The sequence below is a fragment of the Megalops cyprinoides genome, chromosome 4, assembly GCF_013368585.1.
Source record: "Megalops cyprinoides isolate fMegCyp1 chromosome 4, fMegCyp1.pri, whole genome shotgun sequence".
In the NCBI taxonomy this organism is placed as follows: domain Eukaryota; kingdom Metazoa; phylum Chordata; class Actinopteri; order Elopiformes; family Megalopidae; genus Megalops; species Megalops cyprinoides.
Genome location: NC_050586.1, coordinates 20,420,123 through 20,438,716, shown reverse-complemented (window position 1 = coordinate 20,438,716; position 18,594 = coordinate 20,420,123). Strand labels below are relative to the sequence as shown.

At 45.4% G+C, this 18,594-nt stretch overlaps 1 protein-coding gene across 7 annotated transcripts in view; it reads right to left on the bottom strand.

Moving 5' to 3' along the window:
* Nucleotides 1–18,594, bottom strand: part of LOC118776256 (ankyrin-1-like) — a 117,293-nt gene that overhangs the window by 55,559 nt on the left and 43,140 nt on the right. For 5 of the 7 annotated variants that reach the window (XM_036526439.1, XM_036526442.1, XM_036526444.1 and 2 more), the window contains exon 2: nt 15,922–16,014. The exons of 1 other annotated variant lie outside the window; for it this stretch is intronic. In XM_036526439.1, coding sequence (XP_036382332.1) covers nt 15,922–16,014 — 93 coding nt within the window. Of the gene's footprint in view, nt 1–6,681; nt 6,804–15,921; nt 16,015–18,594 lie in introns of those variants that run through there. One more of the 7 variants, XM_036526445.1, reaches the window with a different exon arrangement.

The window sequence follows — 18,594 nt, the reverse complement described above, 5'->3', positions numbered from 1 at the left end:
TCTGGTGCACAGGGACTGCAGAAAGGGCTTCTTGTTTTCCACTCTGTCTTTCAGCATCCATCTCTGCTTCCCCCCCACCCCCCCTCACTGGCTCTCCCTCTCGCTGTGCCAGTGGGTGGCAGGAACATCGGCTGCCCAGACTGACCCTTTCACCTCTGCAGCTTTTAAAAGCCTATTTGCTTTTCACTGGGGCGCCGAGCCAGTGACGACCTAGAACCTTATGCCAGCTACGCCCTTCCCCCAGCACCCTGACAACACCCTTCCAGGAGATCCACTTTGGGCCTGAGGCCGAGTCACTGACTCTGCATCCCCCGCCCCAGTCTACTCTGTGCCCTGGGCCACTACATTCAAATCCTGCATGTGGATCTACTCTTTTACAGCACTGCTGCTCAGAATGTTGGGTGTGGCTGCCAGTGTGACTGTCGCTGACACTGTCTTGACCTGTGAACTGCCCATGTCATTGACCCCCGATACGGTCACATGCTGTGAGCTGCCCTGAGACTACCCCTGTTCTCCTCTGAACTGCCCTCCTGCGAGGTGAGCAGCTGTCCTTCTGCCCGGGACAGATGGGGTCACGGGGTCATTCAAGCAGAGGGAGGTCACACAACTAACACTGGCCTCGGACACCTCAAACACCACAACTCAGGCCAAGCACAGGTCAGTGGGTTCTTGAATTCTTGAGTATTGTGCTTGTTAATTTTGACTTATTCCTGTCTGCTGGGTTCCACATATGACACATATTGTGCTAACTTTGGCCACAATAATGAAAAAGCACATTTAAAACATATTCATTCTTGTTGCAAAAAACTGTAGCATGTAACTTTCCCCATGATACTGTGTGTGCATGTATGTGTATGTGTGTACATTTGATTGTGGTTATGTATTTGCATACTTGCATGAAAGTATTAAAGTACAGGAGCAAATATATACTGTAAATGTGTATGCATTATAGTATATGTGCATGTTATACATAAATGCGGGCAAGTTTAAATCCATGTGTGCAGGAATATGCATCCGAAAGTATGGATATGTACTAATATATGCGTGCCGATTGATGTGTGGTGTGTAAGTGCCTGCATATGTTGCACCAAGATAAGGACAGAGCGGGGAATCCCTCAAACCACACCTAATCCTCTCTGTGACCCGCTTCTCTCATCGCCTTCTTATAAACAACCCTGCGCTGCTCTCTGCCACAGTGTAAACACTTCTCAACACACAAGCGCCTCCTCAGCAACAGACTCCGCCCACTACAAAACCTGCCTCTCCCCAGCAACAGACCCCAAAGAATTCACTGTTTCCCATTCAAAGGTGCCCCCTTGGCCATGGAATGCTGCCTTTGCTCTTGCCCGGCTGAAAAGCATACAAGCTTCCTTTATGATTTCATCGCAATGATGTGCGGTGCAGTGGAAGAGGCAGAGTGGGAGATAAAGCATTGACAAACTGATCTGACCTGCACAGCATCCTTTTGCACTCGTACATACAAATGCATCATTATGTATACAGTATGTGTGTGTGTGTGTGTGTGTGTGCTTGTGTTTGTACACATATTGACATGGGCCTGTGTACTGAGTGTCCCCCCTCCCTCCAAATCTGTCTGCTCCATCGCTCCCCTTCCTTGCCCACCATACCCTACCACCACTCGCCCCTCCTCACAGGTGCTAATCCTCCGGCTGCCTTGGCTACTGTCATTCTGATTGGACAGGGTTGCCCTCCAACAATGGTGCATAAGCAGAAGAGTCCTATGGGAAACATGCCTTGGTCCCCAGCTTTTCTCTTTTGCTCCCTCTCTTCTCGTCTTTCTTTCAGTGCTTCATTTTCAGTCTGTGCACCAGCCGTCCCTTCTTTTCTACATTCCCCTCTGGTAATTTCGTGCCACTTTACTCCCCTTGACTTTTTTTCTGCCTCTCCTAATTGCACCCCTGGCCCTCCTTCTGTCTCCCTCTGGACTGCGCCCAGCGGTAGATCAATCCTTTCTGATTCTGATTCCTGTAAGGAGCTGGGGTTGTACTGCGCTATAATCTGCTCTAATCAGCCTCCACTCATTCATAATGGCCACCTTGAAATGGATGTGCACGGCAATTAAACTCACTCGCCTGCTGTCCCGCTAAATCCCAGTGTACTGAAGATGGATGCTGCAAGGGGGCATAACAGTGCTAATAAGCTCGACTGTAAGGCAGAGGAGGGTAGATATGGTGCGGATCTAACCCTACTCGATGCAAAACACATCCAGTCATATTACTCCCTGCCTCACTCTCAGCCCCGAGAATTTTGCCGTATGCTTCACTGTTCTGCAGAACTCTCCTGTCTGCCATGTCTCCACATTGCTCTCGTTTTCCCCCATCTTCATCCCTTTTCTTTCCTCTTTCGCTCCCTGTAATCCTCTTGCTTTCCTCGTCTCCCTTTCTCCCCATGTTAATCCTCTCCCCCCTCTCTCTCCCTCTCAGACAAGCACAGTGCGAGTATGTGCTGCGGCAGACAGGATGACATCATCGCCTAGCTGGTCTAGAGAGGGTTGCTGCTGTTTGAATGCAGTTGTACGTCTCTCTGTGCACCTGTGTGACGGTGTGTGTGATTTTGGGTACTAATGGGCACGCTTGTTACTGCATGCGTGCTTCTGCATTAGCGTGTTTGTGTGTAGAAGGTTTTGCAGTATAGGTGACCGTGTGTCTCTTTGTCTGTACAGTATGTACTCATCACAGGACACGTGGGGATGATTGCCTGTGGTTGTGGATGTGTGTGCATGCATCCACACAAACTTACAAAAGGCACATGCAGTACGTGTACGTGCCCACATGAGTAAATTACAATTTCTTGCTCTCATAGTGGATTAAAAAAATCCACTGAGGTGAGGAACAGAGCTGCTTTGACAGAAGAGTCCTGGGGACTCTGTATAAGGTGTTTGCATGTATGGCCATTTTTGTGAGCACATACACTAATGCAATGAGCCCCAACAGCTCAACCGATAAAAATCCAGCAACAGCAGGATCAGTTTGTTCTTTGCTGGAGCCGGTCCATGCCTGATGAAGATGACTCCAGAGTAGACCCAAGACATGCTGCGGACTACAGGTGAATGAGAATGCAGCATTTGTGGGGAGTGTCACGTGGCCTGCCTTAACTTCACACCTTCCCAGAGAGCAACTCACCGAGATTGCAGTATTGATCCGCGGGAGGAGCCCGCGGTCCCTGTAGACATGGCTGTGAAACAGACACACGCACAGCCACTAACTCTCACTAAAGTACTTACAGCAGCGTGCTGAGTCTGCAAACTGCAAGGGGGAGGAGGGGACAACTCCCTTACCCCTGGAACAGAGCTACGTGATAAATAAATGAATACTAAGTGCACAGACACAACACAGATACACACACATGCAGCGTACATGTACACACATACGCACACCTGCAGAACTAAAGTTTAGCAGGGACATCAGCATATGTCGGGCATAAATAGTTGAAATACTGAAATCCCAGCAATAAAAAGGGGAAAGAAACTATAACTTATCCCACAAACATTTTGTGAAATTAAGTTGAAGTGTGGTTGCACTGGATATCACATAGTTTATCACTAATCTGAAATGTCACACTGCATTTTGATACTATATAAAATCATGTTTGTATTTTCTGAGTGCATTATTTTTATGCATCGTACTCATATATTATGTATTGCATTTAAATATAGATTGAAGCGCTGGAAATGAAAAAGTAGATACAGCACATGTTATTTCCATACGGTTCCACGAAATTGGTCCGTATGCCTCTGTGATGCCTACATCCAGAACACACTTTTCCTGTGTATAGAAATTCCTTGAGACATTATTAATATTGTTTCTATTTTATTTTCTGCTGACTTGCATTCCTGCTGAAATTGATTTTCTCCCACTTTCCCCTCCCTCCCTCCCTCCCTCACTCTCCCCCCCCCTCCCTCCCTCCCTCACTCTCCCTCCCTCCCTCACTCTCCCCCCCCTCCCTCCCTCCCTCCCTCACTCTCACTCCCTCCCTCCCTCCCTCTCCCCCCCCTCCCTCCCTCCCTCCCTCACTCTCCCCCCCCTCCCTCCCTCACTCTCCCCCCTCCCTCCCTCCCTCCCTCCCTCACTCTCCCCCCCTCCCTCCCTCCCTCCCTCACTCTCACTCCCTCCCTCCCTCCCCTCCCTCCCTCCCTCCCTCACTCTCCCCCCCTGGTTCGGAGGTGTTGCTATGTGGAGACGCTTCCTATCCATTATCCTTTGCGGTCACCGTCTTGCGCCTATGCATCAGGGCTTTACGGACTGACGGGAAGCAGGTGCTGAGTCCTGCAGTTCCGTTGACATGCCTCGGTCTTTCTTTGTCTTGTATTTGCTGTCTGCCTCTCTCTCTCTCTCTCTCTCTCTCTCTCTCTCTTTTTTTTCCCCAGGAAAAGTTCACTGCGGTTGTCTGCTGTGATACACTTGTGGATCAGATTGTCATGGTTATTAAAGGCTTTTGTGCAGGGTCGGCGAGAGGGAGAGAGCGAGCGAAGGTGGGTGCAGACAGCAGGACTCATAGTGGGTGAACTCAAAATCTGTGCCTTTGATCTGAGTCCCTCCGTACGTATCTCAACCTTGTGCTGAACAAACACTGCTCCTGGAGCACAGCAGACTTTGTGAGTGTTTGTCTGTGTGTACGCGAGTAGGTGTGTGTTTGGTCTGACCTATACCCAAACACATGAGCACACACACACACACACACACAGGAATTTAGCTTGACCAGTGAGTCAAAATGTCCACACACCTATTTGGACCAACAGTTCTCCTTATAACTGCTTATATCAGTATTGGTCATTTTTGCATAGATGAAACCAAAAGTTATAATTTAAGAAGCTAATTTATATCAGTTGTAAAATCCTGTTCTGATCACCTTCCATATTACAAACCTTATTTAACTTTATTTAAACATAAATTTTCAATGAGGCTGATGGTTCAAATAACACAATTTAGTTGAGAAAAAGCAATGTGAAATGAGTGGCTAGGTGAGTTACTAGCTAGCCAAATTAATGTCAACAACAAGGAAAAAATACAGCAAACTGAAAATACCACTCTATTGGCAAAATGCAGTGATTTGTTGATATTATGGCCAGATAAGACTCAAAAGGAAATAGTTAGGAACTAGTTTTCTTTCTGCTCATTTATGAATTTGAGTTATTATATCCATGTATATATATTGGTTGCATTTGCATCACTTGCTTCTCTGTGTACAGTCTATTGTCCTCTGGGGACAACCTGAAGGAACATGAAGTTTTCTATACCCCAACACAGACACTTATCCAAGAGCATTCTGCTCAAGCACATCAATAACTATGGTAAACTGCAGAGTCTTAGCTTTCTTGGCATAGAAATGCCAAACACCATGTCATTAAATTGTTAAAGGGTCAATGGGTACATTTAATAATTCACAAGGACAATTCTAAAGCACAACAACATCACAGAGTAAGTGTACAAAAACACTAAGCCAAACTAATAAAAAAGACTTATGTACACTTGCACTCACGCAAGTTCCTCTTGGTAGCCTTGAGCTAAAACATCCCTAAGTGAGGTGACCCCTACCTTCTCCCACCCTACCCATAGCACCCATTCTGTTTAACGTGAGCTCTGCCCTTTGACAATATGTGTCCTTTTTCATACACACTAACAGTGGAGCTTTGACCCCTACTGTGGTTTTGATTGTTGGTTAAAACATGTCTCAATAATCTCTTCTGGGTCTCAGACATATTGGCCAGTAACATATCTAAAGGCATAAAATTGTTAGAAGACATAAAGGCAAGGAGAAATTGCAATGATTATTGCAATGAAGCACATAGGACAATAGGAAACTACTCCCAGAAAAATAATAAATTCCAGGAAATGTTCCAAATCACTGTTTTTAGAGAAGAGGTTACTTATAACCACAATGAAGTGATATATCCGGGAGAAAATGACCATCATTACCAACATATCAGCTACCTGGACACTACCATTAATTCAGAGCACATATTATATTTACACTGTGTGTAACAACCACCTTCCAGCCCACTAATGTCTGAATTTCTCTATTTTCTCTTCCTCTCTCTCTCACTGAAATGCTGAGGCAGAAACAACTAGGATAAGAATGGTCACTCTAGTTTGTGATGTATATGAGCATCAACTCAGTCAGACAAATGTGATATATAGGAATCTGATATAAAAAAATTGGAAAGGAAAGAAATAAAAATGAATAAAATACAGACAATGTATACAAATGGATCAAAACAGTTCAGGTTACAGTAAGTATGACTAAAGCTTACTCTAAATGATAATAATCACTGACATTTAACTAAGAACTGGATTTTAAGGGAGGTGGTAAAAAAGTGAATTGGGGCAGATACACAGAAATAGAGAGAGATATGAACTGTTGGCTGATGAGAAGGGAAGTGAAGAAATCGATGATAGGTTGATGATGAAGAGATAAAGCTGAAAGTGAACACAGGGAGAAAGGAAGAGGTTGGGAACTAACTGTGCATACAAAACTCAATTAGTAGTAAAGGTGTGTGTAGATCCATTGGGAGAATATAAACAAGGTCACATGAGGTGTTGGGTGAACAGAGAGACGGACAGACAGGCGCAGGTGTGAATAAGTAGCTGTGTACACACAAACAAGGGAAAGACAGATACAGGTGTGTTAGAGGTGCACGCGGGCACTGCTGCTCCTACTCACTCCACAGGTGACAATCTTGGCTGGCATGGCTGCTCGCCCTCCCCTCTCTCTCCAGGTTTCTCTTCCCCAAAAGGCAGTCACCGTCCCTTTCTCCCCGAGTGTGTGTTAGGACTGGACACTGAGCCCCGTCCCTCACATGCACACACATTCTCAGTATGCACAGCGTTTACGGAGGGGGTGTGTGTGGGGGGGGTGGGGGCTGGGGGGCGTGTGCAGGAGGGTGGGAAAGGGGGCCTGGGGTTTATCTTTCAAGGAACGCGGCCCGTATCGAGAGCCCCACATTGCAGGGACTGTGATAACACTTTCGCTTGCTCTCTCTCTCACTCTCTCACTCTCTCTTTCCTTCTTTACTTCTGTTTTGATGCCCCCACCTCTGTCTTCCACCCAACTCTGCCCTCCTCTTCGCTCTTCCCCCTTCCCTGGGGTGTCACCCCACTCTCTCTGACCCTCTCGTATTTTTGACAGCCAGACAATTGTTTTGGGAGACATTTCCCGAATACCAGAGCTTTTATATAAAAAAGTGTATTCTGAGTCAGTCTGTTCCAGTCTTTGGAGTGACTTACAGTGACAAAGCGCCCAGTAGGGGGGCCTTTTAAATGGCTGCGGCCCAGTGACAATGGGGCAGACAGGGGAGTTGAGGGGGGGAGGAGGAGGAGAGAGGGGCCAGCTTCTCAAAAGGCCCTGCCTCTTTTAATAAAGCGTCCATCATTTGTGGTCTGAAAGGGCCCTTTTCACTTTGCGCTAAACGCTGGGAAAAGCGCATCACTGCCAAAACCACGCAGAGAGATAAATACTACAAGGAGGGGGAGAGGGGAGAGGGAACCAACCTGACAGGAACTGTGAAAAATAAACACAGCCTAGTGGCACTCGACTGTGTCTGTGGCAAAAACATCAGATGAGTTCGGGGCTGAGCTACGCAGACTGCATGAAACAGCAGTTTTAATTTAACTTAACACTGGCAATCAGGGTCTATGAAAATATCTGAAGCTAAAAATGTTTCATCCCCTTTACAGTTAAGAGGTAAACACCTCCCATCTTCCAAAAATATTCAGATTTCTAGTAATCTACTGCTTAATACAATCTACTTTTCCTTCACACATAAATACTGCGCACACAATTTCTTCTGCTGTCATGGGATTTAATCAAGCATTAACATATGGAAAAGAGAAAAAAAAGCTTTACTAATGACATTGCTGGTGGAACAGCATCTCCATGACAACACAAACCTCCCTCAACTTGATCCCTGCATGGTCCCGCTCTGTGACCAAACACCATTCATGAAACATTCCAGACCAGGTGAGAGCCGGGAGGCAAGGGAGATTCTCTCCTGGGATGAATAAACACCCTAAGACTCTTAAATCACCTCTGTGATTGTTGTGCTGGTTTACTGTCCACCCACTCTGTGCGGGTTGGGGTGCCCCCGGGACCCTCACTCCTGCCACATTCCTTCATGAGAAAAAGCCCCTCTTGCTCTCCTCTTTGGGCGAGCTGCTCTCCACTTGTACCGCTTTGTGATTTTATGGGCCATTTCCGCACCAGAGCTTCTCAAGCAGAGTTTGAAAAGACAGGAGACAAATCACATAAGTGCACTCGCCCACTCACTCACACACACACATACACATACACACACACACACACACACGCACGCACACAGATACACACCTATATTCACACACACATGTGTACACTCACGTCATCAATTTTCTCCATAAAACAGACGGTTAAGGTGATTGCTGTGTGAGATTTCTGGTCTCATTCCCCCTCCACTCTGTCTCCATTCTGGTGCGCAGAGCTCCATGCTGCGCATCTGAGTGCTGTGTCACAGTGAATCTGTCACAGTCCCTCCAGCAGCAGCTGCCAGCAGACCCTGCCACTGTCACTGCACTGGCGTGCTGCAGACAACCAGCACCACCACCACAGACAGCGCACAATCACACACACACACACACACACACACACACACACACACACACATACACACTCACACACACACACACACACACACACACACACACACATACACTCACACACACACACACACACACACACACACACACACACACACACACACACACACACATACACACTCACACACAGACACACACAGACACACATACACATAAAGATTAAAACACACACACACACAAACACAGACAGATTCATACAACTACACACACATACACCACTGCTACAGACTGCACACGATTACACACACTAAAACAAAGTGTGTTAAATACATAAACACTCACATATACATACTCTTGTACATACACACAATCAAGAACTCCAACACAGGCAGCACACACTGCTCCAACACACACATTAAAGTTACAGTTCTTGGTTCTGTGCACACACACACACACACACACACACACACACACACACTATTGTGCCAGCAACTGGATCACCTGGGCGTTCACACAGACATACTTAGACATGTACGCCATGGGCACTGCCATTCACATAGATGTAATGAACAACTGACGACACACACAGATTTGCAAAATTGACCACATACTCAGAAATGTGCAAAACCTCATGCAGAAAAGTAGCTCTCTCCCTGATCTACCCTGCCACTGTATTCAATACTGGCAATATGCCAGAAATCTGCTGACGCTTCAGTCTATGCATCTGTTTAAACACACTATTAATAACATATAAACACATGAATATAACTATGTAACTACGAAAGCGTTAACAATGCACTAATCCTACACAGTCCTAAATATTTAGGGGATAAGACAATAGGGTTGATATTAAAAATGTTGTTAAACTAAGAACATGAGTTCATCACCTTAATCATTTCTAAGGACTGACTGATATTTCTATATGCAATAAAGTATAAACAAACAGGTACCTTGCTGAAAGTGATATCATGCCTTCTTTGGCCAAAGGATAGCTCAGTGAATTGAGAAGAACCTAATCCTAGAAGGCATTGGGAAAGAGGGGTTCACACTGTGGTCCTAATTACTTAATTGATCTAACCACTTGAATAATTGTAACATTTAAAACATTTTTCACATTCCGCCTAGCAGATTTCACACTCTGTGATTTAAAGCGCCCTTCAACAGAGAACTGATTGCACGTCATTCCAGGTGTCTCTGTGGGTATTTTATGTGTTGGGGCAATTAAAAAAATTAAAGCCATTAGTGGATAACGGGATATGATACGCTTTCCCACACTCTTGTACAAGAGGGGCACAAGACACACACAAGAGGGGAACAGGAGCTGGGACCACATGGGCAAAGTGTGCCCCCTAGTGGGAGTCTAGAGTACCATTCAGACTGCAGCACCAGCACTATTACAGCTTTGGTATGAGGTGGGAGGGGAGCTGCATTACTGACCAGACTGTCGATCTATCAGACTGAGACAGAGTGATTTGGCAGCTTTGCCCTGCTTTTATAAGTGAGTTCCTCAAATGGAATGCAATGGGTCTTAATTACAGTTTCAAGGTGCTACAGGTTTGAATAACAGCACACACATACACACATACAATGACAAACACACAGACACTTGCACACACATACACATACATGCACATGCACATGCACACACACACACACACACACACACACACATCACAGCACAGACAGCAACATAAAAAAATAACAGCAGGATGTAGAAAGGAAGACGCATGGAATGAGACAGATAAGAGGTAGGGGAGAAAAGGAGAACAGGGGAAGATAGAGTCGAAAAACACGATGAGACAAAGGCAATTCGGCAGAGTGACGGCGGCTATTTTTCAGACGGGGCCCAGAATCCATTTGTCATGCAAGCAGCGGACGGGAGAGGGGGATCGGTGTCTTTGTTCTCCCTCCTCGGTCTCAGCTTCCCTCTCGCTGCCGCGTGAAACAGGCATCAAAGTCCAGCTAATCAGACTGCTTAAGTGCAGAACATGGTCCCCCTAGCCTCCAGCAGCACGGTCGCTATCGATCCCTGCTGCTTTTCAGCACTGCGCAAAGGCAGAGTGGGGAAAGGAGGGAGGGGGGGCAGAGAGAACTGGAGATAGAGGGATCGAGAGGGAGAGAACAGGAGCTATTGAGACAGATAGAGAGGGGGATTGAGATTCCGGGGGGGGGTTAGATTATCTCAGGAGGTGAGAGACAGGCGAGTTTGCAACCCAGCAGAACATTTTGTTGGGCAGGTCTTAGATTCTTATGGACTGCTGCAGTGGACAAGGTACGGCAGACCACCAGGCTTGATTAGACTACACTAAACTGGGCTGGACCGGTTTGTGGAGCACAACAATGCAGAGCGTTGCATTGCATCTCGCTGGACTAGGCTGCGCTGTGCTGAACTTATCTGAAGTAAACTGAAGTGGGGTGAAATGGGCAGCACTCCACAGCACTGTAGAATAATGGACTAGTCTGCATTGCAACACATAATTCTGCTGTCAATGTGACAGGTCTGGCAGGGAATTTGAATGCACTGTGCCTTGGTGGTGGATTGGACAAACTAAAGCTGCGACAGACTGAGAGGAAGTGAGCTGAGAGAGATGAAATATGTGGACAGAGTCTGAGCAGCCATCCTATAATTCAATCACCTCTGTAATGACCATGCTGTCTGAGCAAACGCGACTCCATTCAATTGTAATGTACTGGGCTGGACAGCGTTTCACTCTTCTGTACTGAATAGCTCTGCTGGAGTGTTTAGAATAAGAGCTTCACTGTACCCCTCTGCGTTTTTAGTCTACCGAGGAAATATGAGATATTAAAACAACTCTCTTTTTGGGAAGAAGATGTTAAGACATACACCATGCGCAGCATTAATATGTACCTGTAGCTGGTCTGAACTGAATAACAATTGATAACAGTAATATATTCACAACCACATCTACAATTTACTGTATGGTGCTACTGCTTACCCCTACACCGTTAATCTCTCAGTATTTATTTCTGTATGCCTACCTTTCTGATAAGCTATAGAACTGCATATGTAGAAATTATGGTTAGGCGTGTTTTGCTAATACTGATTTGTTGAAGATCTACTCAATCTGCCCAAATGAGAAGCCCAAAGGGAGGGAGAGGAAAAAAAAACAAAGATGAAATGCTGGAGAGAGTGAAGGAGCAATGTGAAGAAGAGCAATGAAAGAAGCGTGAAAGAAGAATGAAAGAGGAGGGAGAGAGCGCGCTGGGTATCGCTGCGGCAGAGTGACAATAAATACGCCCACAAGACATAGGAGATGTCGTTGAAAGTGTGACAGTGACTTAGTTTACAGTCCGGTGCTGAGTCAGTGCAACTCCCTGCATCTCTCATCGCTCCATCATCACAGCACAGGCACTGAGGCAATCTGCAGCAAAGGGATGCCAGTTCACTCTGCCTGTCAACGCGTTCCTCTTTCTCACACACACACGCACGTACACACAGACACATCAGCCTGAGTTAGTATTAGCATGGAGCCAAGACAGAGTGTACCTGGTGAGGTTTCTATGTGCAAAATAGCCAGTATATTTCTGTGCAGCTGCATGCAAATGATCTTTTTATGATTTGCAAGCAAAGACTGAAAATGTTGAAAATGAGAAGCTATTAAGAGGAGGATTTAAAACTAATACGTGACAAAGTTAAAAGCCAGTTTAGAACCAGTAGCATTAAGACCATAAATAACTACCTATGATTATCATGTTATTTGTTCAATTCGTCACAATGCCTCAGTGATCATACATTTTTAGCATGTTAATTGATTAATGCTCCCAACTGTATCATCCACCAATTTATTCCTTCATTCATTCATTTAATCTCCCAATGCAACAGTAACACTTCATATTGTTTTCCCACCTTGGGCACTGCAGACTTATCTTCCTCCATCTCCCACTTTCACTCCCTCTCTGTCTTTCTCCTACAGTATTAGAAACTCCCATCAGACCCATCAATAACTCTGCTGTTAAAAATATTAGTGATTAAGAAAGCCGCTCCCATCAATCCACACAAGGGCAGCAGGGCGGTAAATCTGACGCCAATCACTTAATCACCTGCGGTGTGCCTCTCACCCTTCTCTCACCCTTCTCTCTTGCACATCTCTTCATTTCCCTCTCCCATTCTATATGTCTCCCCATCAATCCCATCGTTCCTCCATCTCACCAAACCGCAGGTTCACAAACACTCCACACACAAAGACACGTTTTCCCACCACACACGCATACTTGTAAACAACAAACACACTTTATACATAGACAGTCCCCGACGTGCAGCAAGATGTGCAAAAACCCTCTTAGAGAAGATCCACTTTAAACCACAGTGAATGTCCCCCCCTGGGACCAGCGTGCCGGTAAAGGCTTCTTATTTTGTGGGCACTGTCATGAATCTGATGCTGTGACAATGCTTGAGACCTTATTTGGTGTGTGGTATTTGCCTGCATGTGCAGATTATCTAAAGTTTCATTCTTCCATATTGTGTTTCCCATGTAAGGGCCATTTACAGAGGAACACCCCTTTAGCTGTTATTTTCAGAACTCTTGAGTATACCACGCTAGCTTTGACTTCACATGTCTGGAAAACATACAAGCTCTATGGGTAGAGGAATGCCAATTAAACACCATTCATTCACCCAACACCATCCATTGATGGCTTTATTCAGACCACCCTCTCCCTTACCCAGTGTGGTCAGCTGCAGCAAAGGATGAGGCAGGCCATTGGAAGCTAACGCTACGGTGACACTGCAGGGGTTTTTGTTGTTATTGCCACTGCTGTCTGGCGGTTGGCCAGTGAGCCTGATTGTATTTTATCAAGTGATCCATCACTGCGCTGCTTTGCCTGCCTGTAGGCCTGTGGCTGTCCCTTGCTGCGGGCTGTGAATGGGACAGGGGCGTGACAGGCAGAGATTTTAAACTTCCATGCAACCCCCCACTTCGTTCAAATGTGTTGAATTCCTCGGGTGACCTAGGCTCTCCCATGCTTGTTGTGAGGTAGACTGACTTGCAGACAGACAGAAAGATGACACAGTCAGGCACCATAATATGTTTATACTCTTTCTGCATTTTAAAGCAGAGTAACATTACAACTACATAGTCACTCCTCTCATATTCAGTAAAAGAAAACACATGCATGTACATGCACACACACACACAAACACACACACTCACTCACACACACAAACATTCCTTTGGTTTCAGAAAACCTGTGTAGCAGAGCCACTATAATAACTTCTGAAACTCTTCTGACATTGTCAGGCCCATGAGAATATCTGAATGTGGGGAATAGGGGAGTCTGTTCATTGAAAGCCATGTGGAGCATCCTTGAGAAGATCAGAGAGATGATGACCCTGTGGAACCACTTCTACCCTATAAACTACCTGCTACTGAATGACCTATTATTACCACTAACTCCCCTTACTACTTCTCCCCCTCTATCTTTCTGTGGCATTCACTCTGTAACAGTATGGAACAGTGGCTAGTCTTCTTGGACTCCTCCGCTGGTCTAAAATAGGATACAGTTTGCAACACCACTGCGGAACGAATGTGCAAACTAAAGGGATAGACAACTAAAGAGATCACTTGCCTCGGTTAGGATATTCTATACTGGCAATTTGCCCGGCATGGGCTTGATGCTATTCTATTATCCCTTTATTTTGAATCAACAAAGAGAAAAATAGAATTCCTAACATTCAATGAGCATAGTCATGTGATCTCCATCACAGGGTCAGAGGGGAGATTCACCTCACAGCCATCCAAAAACTTTCTAAATAGAAAGATGGAGTCATTAGCTGTTAGGTTCAAAACAAACGCTCACCACTTTCTGTAACTGACTGTCAACCATAGCTAGAAAAATAGCGCAATAACTGCCTATTAACATTCTCTAACAAAATGAGAGATGTTATGCAATTTGTGTGATTGGTTGAGAGGGCTGAATTCCACTTCCATTAAAGACATGGTGGGGATCTTCTTTTCATTTATCTAATTTGAAATAATTACAAAACAATCACATGAATAAACAATGAAATCATAAGATTAAATGCTTTGTCATCAATCAGACTGAGTGGTGAGTTAGCCTACACGTACTTGAGGTTGGTATTTGTTCTCGGAGTGTGATTTAAACTGGGCCAAGGAGTGGTCCCTAGGGTTCTCCAGAGGCTGCAGGCTAACGGCTCTAAATGTGAGACGTGAGCCCAGTGCATGGCCCTCCATGAGGGCGTCTGGTAAACAAACAGCAGTGAGGCCGCTCCCCCCCTGTCCCAGTCATCCAGTCTCCCCGGGATGTGCTGATGAGATGACAGCAGTTCAGCACTTGATTGAAGCCCCCCTTCCGGAAGCTTAGCCTCTGTTTGTAAACACACACAGAGGCCCCGCTGGGCCGCCGTCAATATGGAGACTGGACTGGAGAGGAGCGGCCCACGCACAGCTGGGAGAGCAGAGGCATGCTGAGCGGATGTGCTGGTGACTGAACACACATGGGGATGGACATGCACAGCACGGAGTCACATGAGAGATAAGAACGGACATACTCACCCTCACCAAACGCATTGGGATGGTCCGCATTTTACTGAGCGCACACCCTCACACAGACACACAGACAGACACAATTACCCAGACACACACATACACATATACACACTCATACACTCACACACACACACACACACACACACACACACACACACACACACGTACATACAAACACACGCACGCACACATACATACAAACACACACATACAGTACATACACACGCAAGGTCAGAGTCTTTTGATCCCAGGAGAGATACAGTCAGACTTGTAGCACCAGCTTTTCACAACAATCATGCATTTAGTACTTGATGTTATCCATGCTTAGTTCCAAACATGCTTCTTTTCTCTCAGAATGAGAGATGTATGAATTATGGAACACACATGTTCACATACACACCATTACGATTTGGGACAACCAAATGTAGTATTTTGCCTTTGGACCTTTAGTGCATAACACACTGCACAAGGACACTTACAGCAAACCACATATATACACCTTACACAAACGGAACGAAAAAGAAAATCAAGTAAATACAAATATATCAAGCGACAAAGAAAGCTCAAGACTGCAGTGGTTTGTATCCACTGCACCTGACTAAACCAGCCAGCCCACAGCACAACAGTGACACTTCACTCTCAGGAAACCAGTGCTACAGTATGTTAAAGCCACAGATACAGTTACAGAAAAATAAAGAGCAAGAAAGAACAAAACAAAAACAACAACACAGCTCTCAGAGACAGATACAAGACGGTAATATAGATATAGAAATATAGAAGTCAGATATACGTATACGGATATTTACTGTTTCATCAAAGTGCCATATTCCACGGCCATCCGGCAGCTCAGAGCTCACACTACTGTCCTGATCGATTAGCCAGCGATGCACCGCATGGGCCTAAAAAGACACACGACATGAAGACAGAGGCCTATTAATCTTGGCTGCAGTCACAGCAAACACAGGCAGTATAGGGAAAGGGAAGGAGGGAAGGAGGGGGGGGGGAGAAGAAGGGAGGAAAAGGAGGGAGAGAAGGGGAGAAGAGAGAGCAGCTCTTCACCATCCTGTGGTCTCCGACCTGGCTGCTCTCACATATTCAACAAACACTGCAGCTGGGAAACAGGGCAGGTTATTGAGGAAGACGTACTGAAGCAGCAGGGGTATGAGGAGTGTGCAGTGACACCATGGAAAAAATGGACATTGCTCACCAGAAATAAAGGATCATAATTTGCAGACTTGAGGTTTGTTTCTGGGTGGATGCTGTCCATTGTGGGCCTCTGCTCTGGTCTCACAGATGCTTTCCTGGAGGGGAACTGGGGATTTGTGGAAGGGACACTACGTTCTACAGGGAAATTGACAAATGACCAGGGCCCTACAGGGTCTTCCTGTGCGCTTTTGTGCCGTATCATTAAAAAAAGCATTTCAAAACATTAATTCAATCTATCATCCTAAGTTAGGGTGTCTGTCTTACATGTATCGATGCGCACACAGATACTGGATTTTATACCAAGGCTCAAATAATAACTGCCACTCCTAAAATGCTGAACTGCAAGAGCGTGAATGTGCAATCTGTGAGACCAGTCAATCCTGCTGTGACTAAGTCACATCCTGTGTGAAGACCAGAGCGAGTGGTGGGATTCAGGAGAACACACAAAGGTTTGAGAAGCACTGGGAAGGGACTGTGACAGACTGTGACTGGGGCAACAGGCCGTGGCTACATGCTAAACCGCTGGTGACTGACAGAAGTCAGTCACGTGACACCCGAGCCGATGGCGCATAGGAAATCAAAGCTCAGCCCGTCCCAGAGGGTGACCTGCCGGACCTTTGTCCGCAATGACGACAAAACCCCTCCTTGTCCCACTACACCCTCTGCACTTACACAGTGCCTTTGAGGTCCAAAGGACAGACAGAGTGCTCTATCACCACTGCCCTCGCACTCCGCTCTGTTCCTGTCTGTGACAAAGACACATTGCTTCCGCCAGCAGGTTGCCGGACTCTCACCTTCTTGACAGAAAAAAGTACAGCGATGACATCATACGTGAAAGTGAAGGAAGTTATTGATCAGTACCGGCTGATCAGCTGATTAGAACAAGGGTAGAATCAATAATGTTGCTTTTGCTTTTCCCCCACAGTAAGAACATTTCCAAAATGTCATGTAGCACTATTGAAAAGCCAATTTTAAATTGGTCTAATACTACTGAATTTTGTACTGTGATGAACTGAAGGACACTCCTGTACACTTCTGGGACACTTACCTGCCCAACACTGTGGAAGGCTTTTACATTGTAACCTGTTATTTACTCTGTTTGGAGCCAAAAACAATACACAGGTGAATTATGTCGATTCATAAATACATAAATACCATTTGTAAATGAAGGAAACTCTTTAAACCACAATGTAAAATTGGTGTACAACCCAGACATCAATTAATCTCCTGGCTGATAGTGGACCGTGAAGAAATCTCCCTCGACACAAACAAACAGCATGTCATCCTGTGACAGGCTTGAAATCACATTCACACACAGTATAAAGTTACACAACGGACACTAACAGCAACAACAACGGCTACAAAGAAACACCAACAACAAGGAGAGTGGTGACTCAAAAGAGGCAGAGGACACATCAACAGAGCCTCGGCTTTAAAAACAAAGGCCAAAAAACCTCAAAACAAAACCCAGAATGAGTGAACGAAATGAAATCCTGAAATCCTGAAGCACCAATGCTTCCCATTCCCCCAGCCCTTGGTTTCACCCTTTAAAAAAACCTGGAACAAGCAGCCGTTTGAATAAAAGTCTGAGATAAGAGACTGCTCGTATGCCTGGTGTATGCGCGTCCTCTCAGTGTTGAGCGAGTCTTGAAGCGTGTCAGATTATGGATATAATTGGATTAGGGAGCAGACGGGCGGCAGTAATGGGGAGCTGAAGGAAGGAGGTGGGGGGACTGTTGATAAGAGGAACAGGTCATTGACTTCGTACTTTAAACACTTGAGGAGACTGCAGAGAAATGGACACAGATATGGCACATGGCAAGGGATTCGTTAGGGAAGGACCATTAAGGAAAGAAAATGTGTGGGTGTGTATTTCTTGTGCAACCTGGAAACAGACAGATAAGACCACAAGGCCTTTTATTCATGGCTGATTTTCCACAAAATACCATTGTTTCTTCTTTATGACTACAAAATACCCAATAAATTCTAAAATTTTTGATTGAGTTACACTTATGTTTTTAACTAAACAAATTCCATATCCTATGTCTTCAATCTCAACATTCAGTGACAAATATTCATATACATACTGGTGCTGGACTATCCACAATATAAGTACTAGGCTGCTCATATTGAGAAGATGGAGTACTATCATCCTTTAATAATAGCAGTCTGCATCAACATAATACAAAAGTTTAGTTCAATTACCAAGCTAAGCTAGATATTCCCTCCAATAAATGTGATTCACCATCAATTTTCCATCTACGGATCTTACA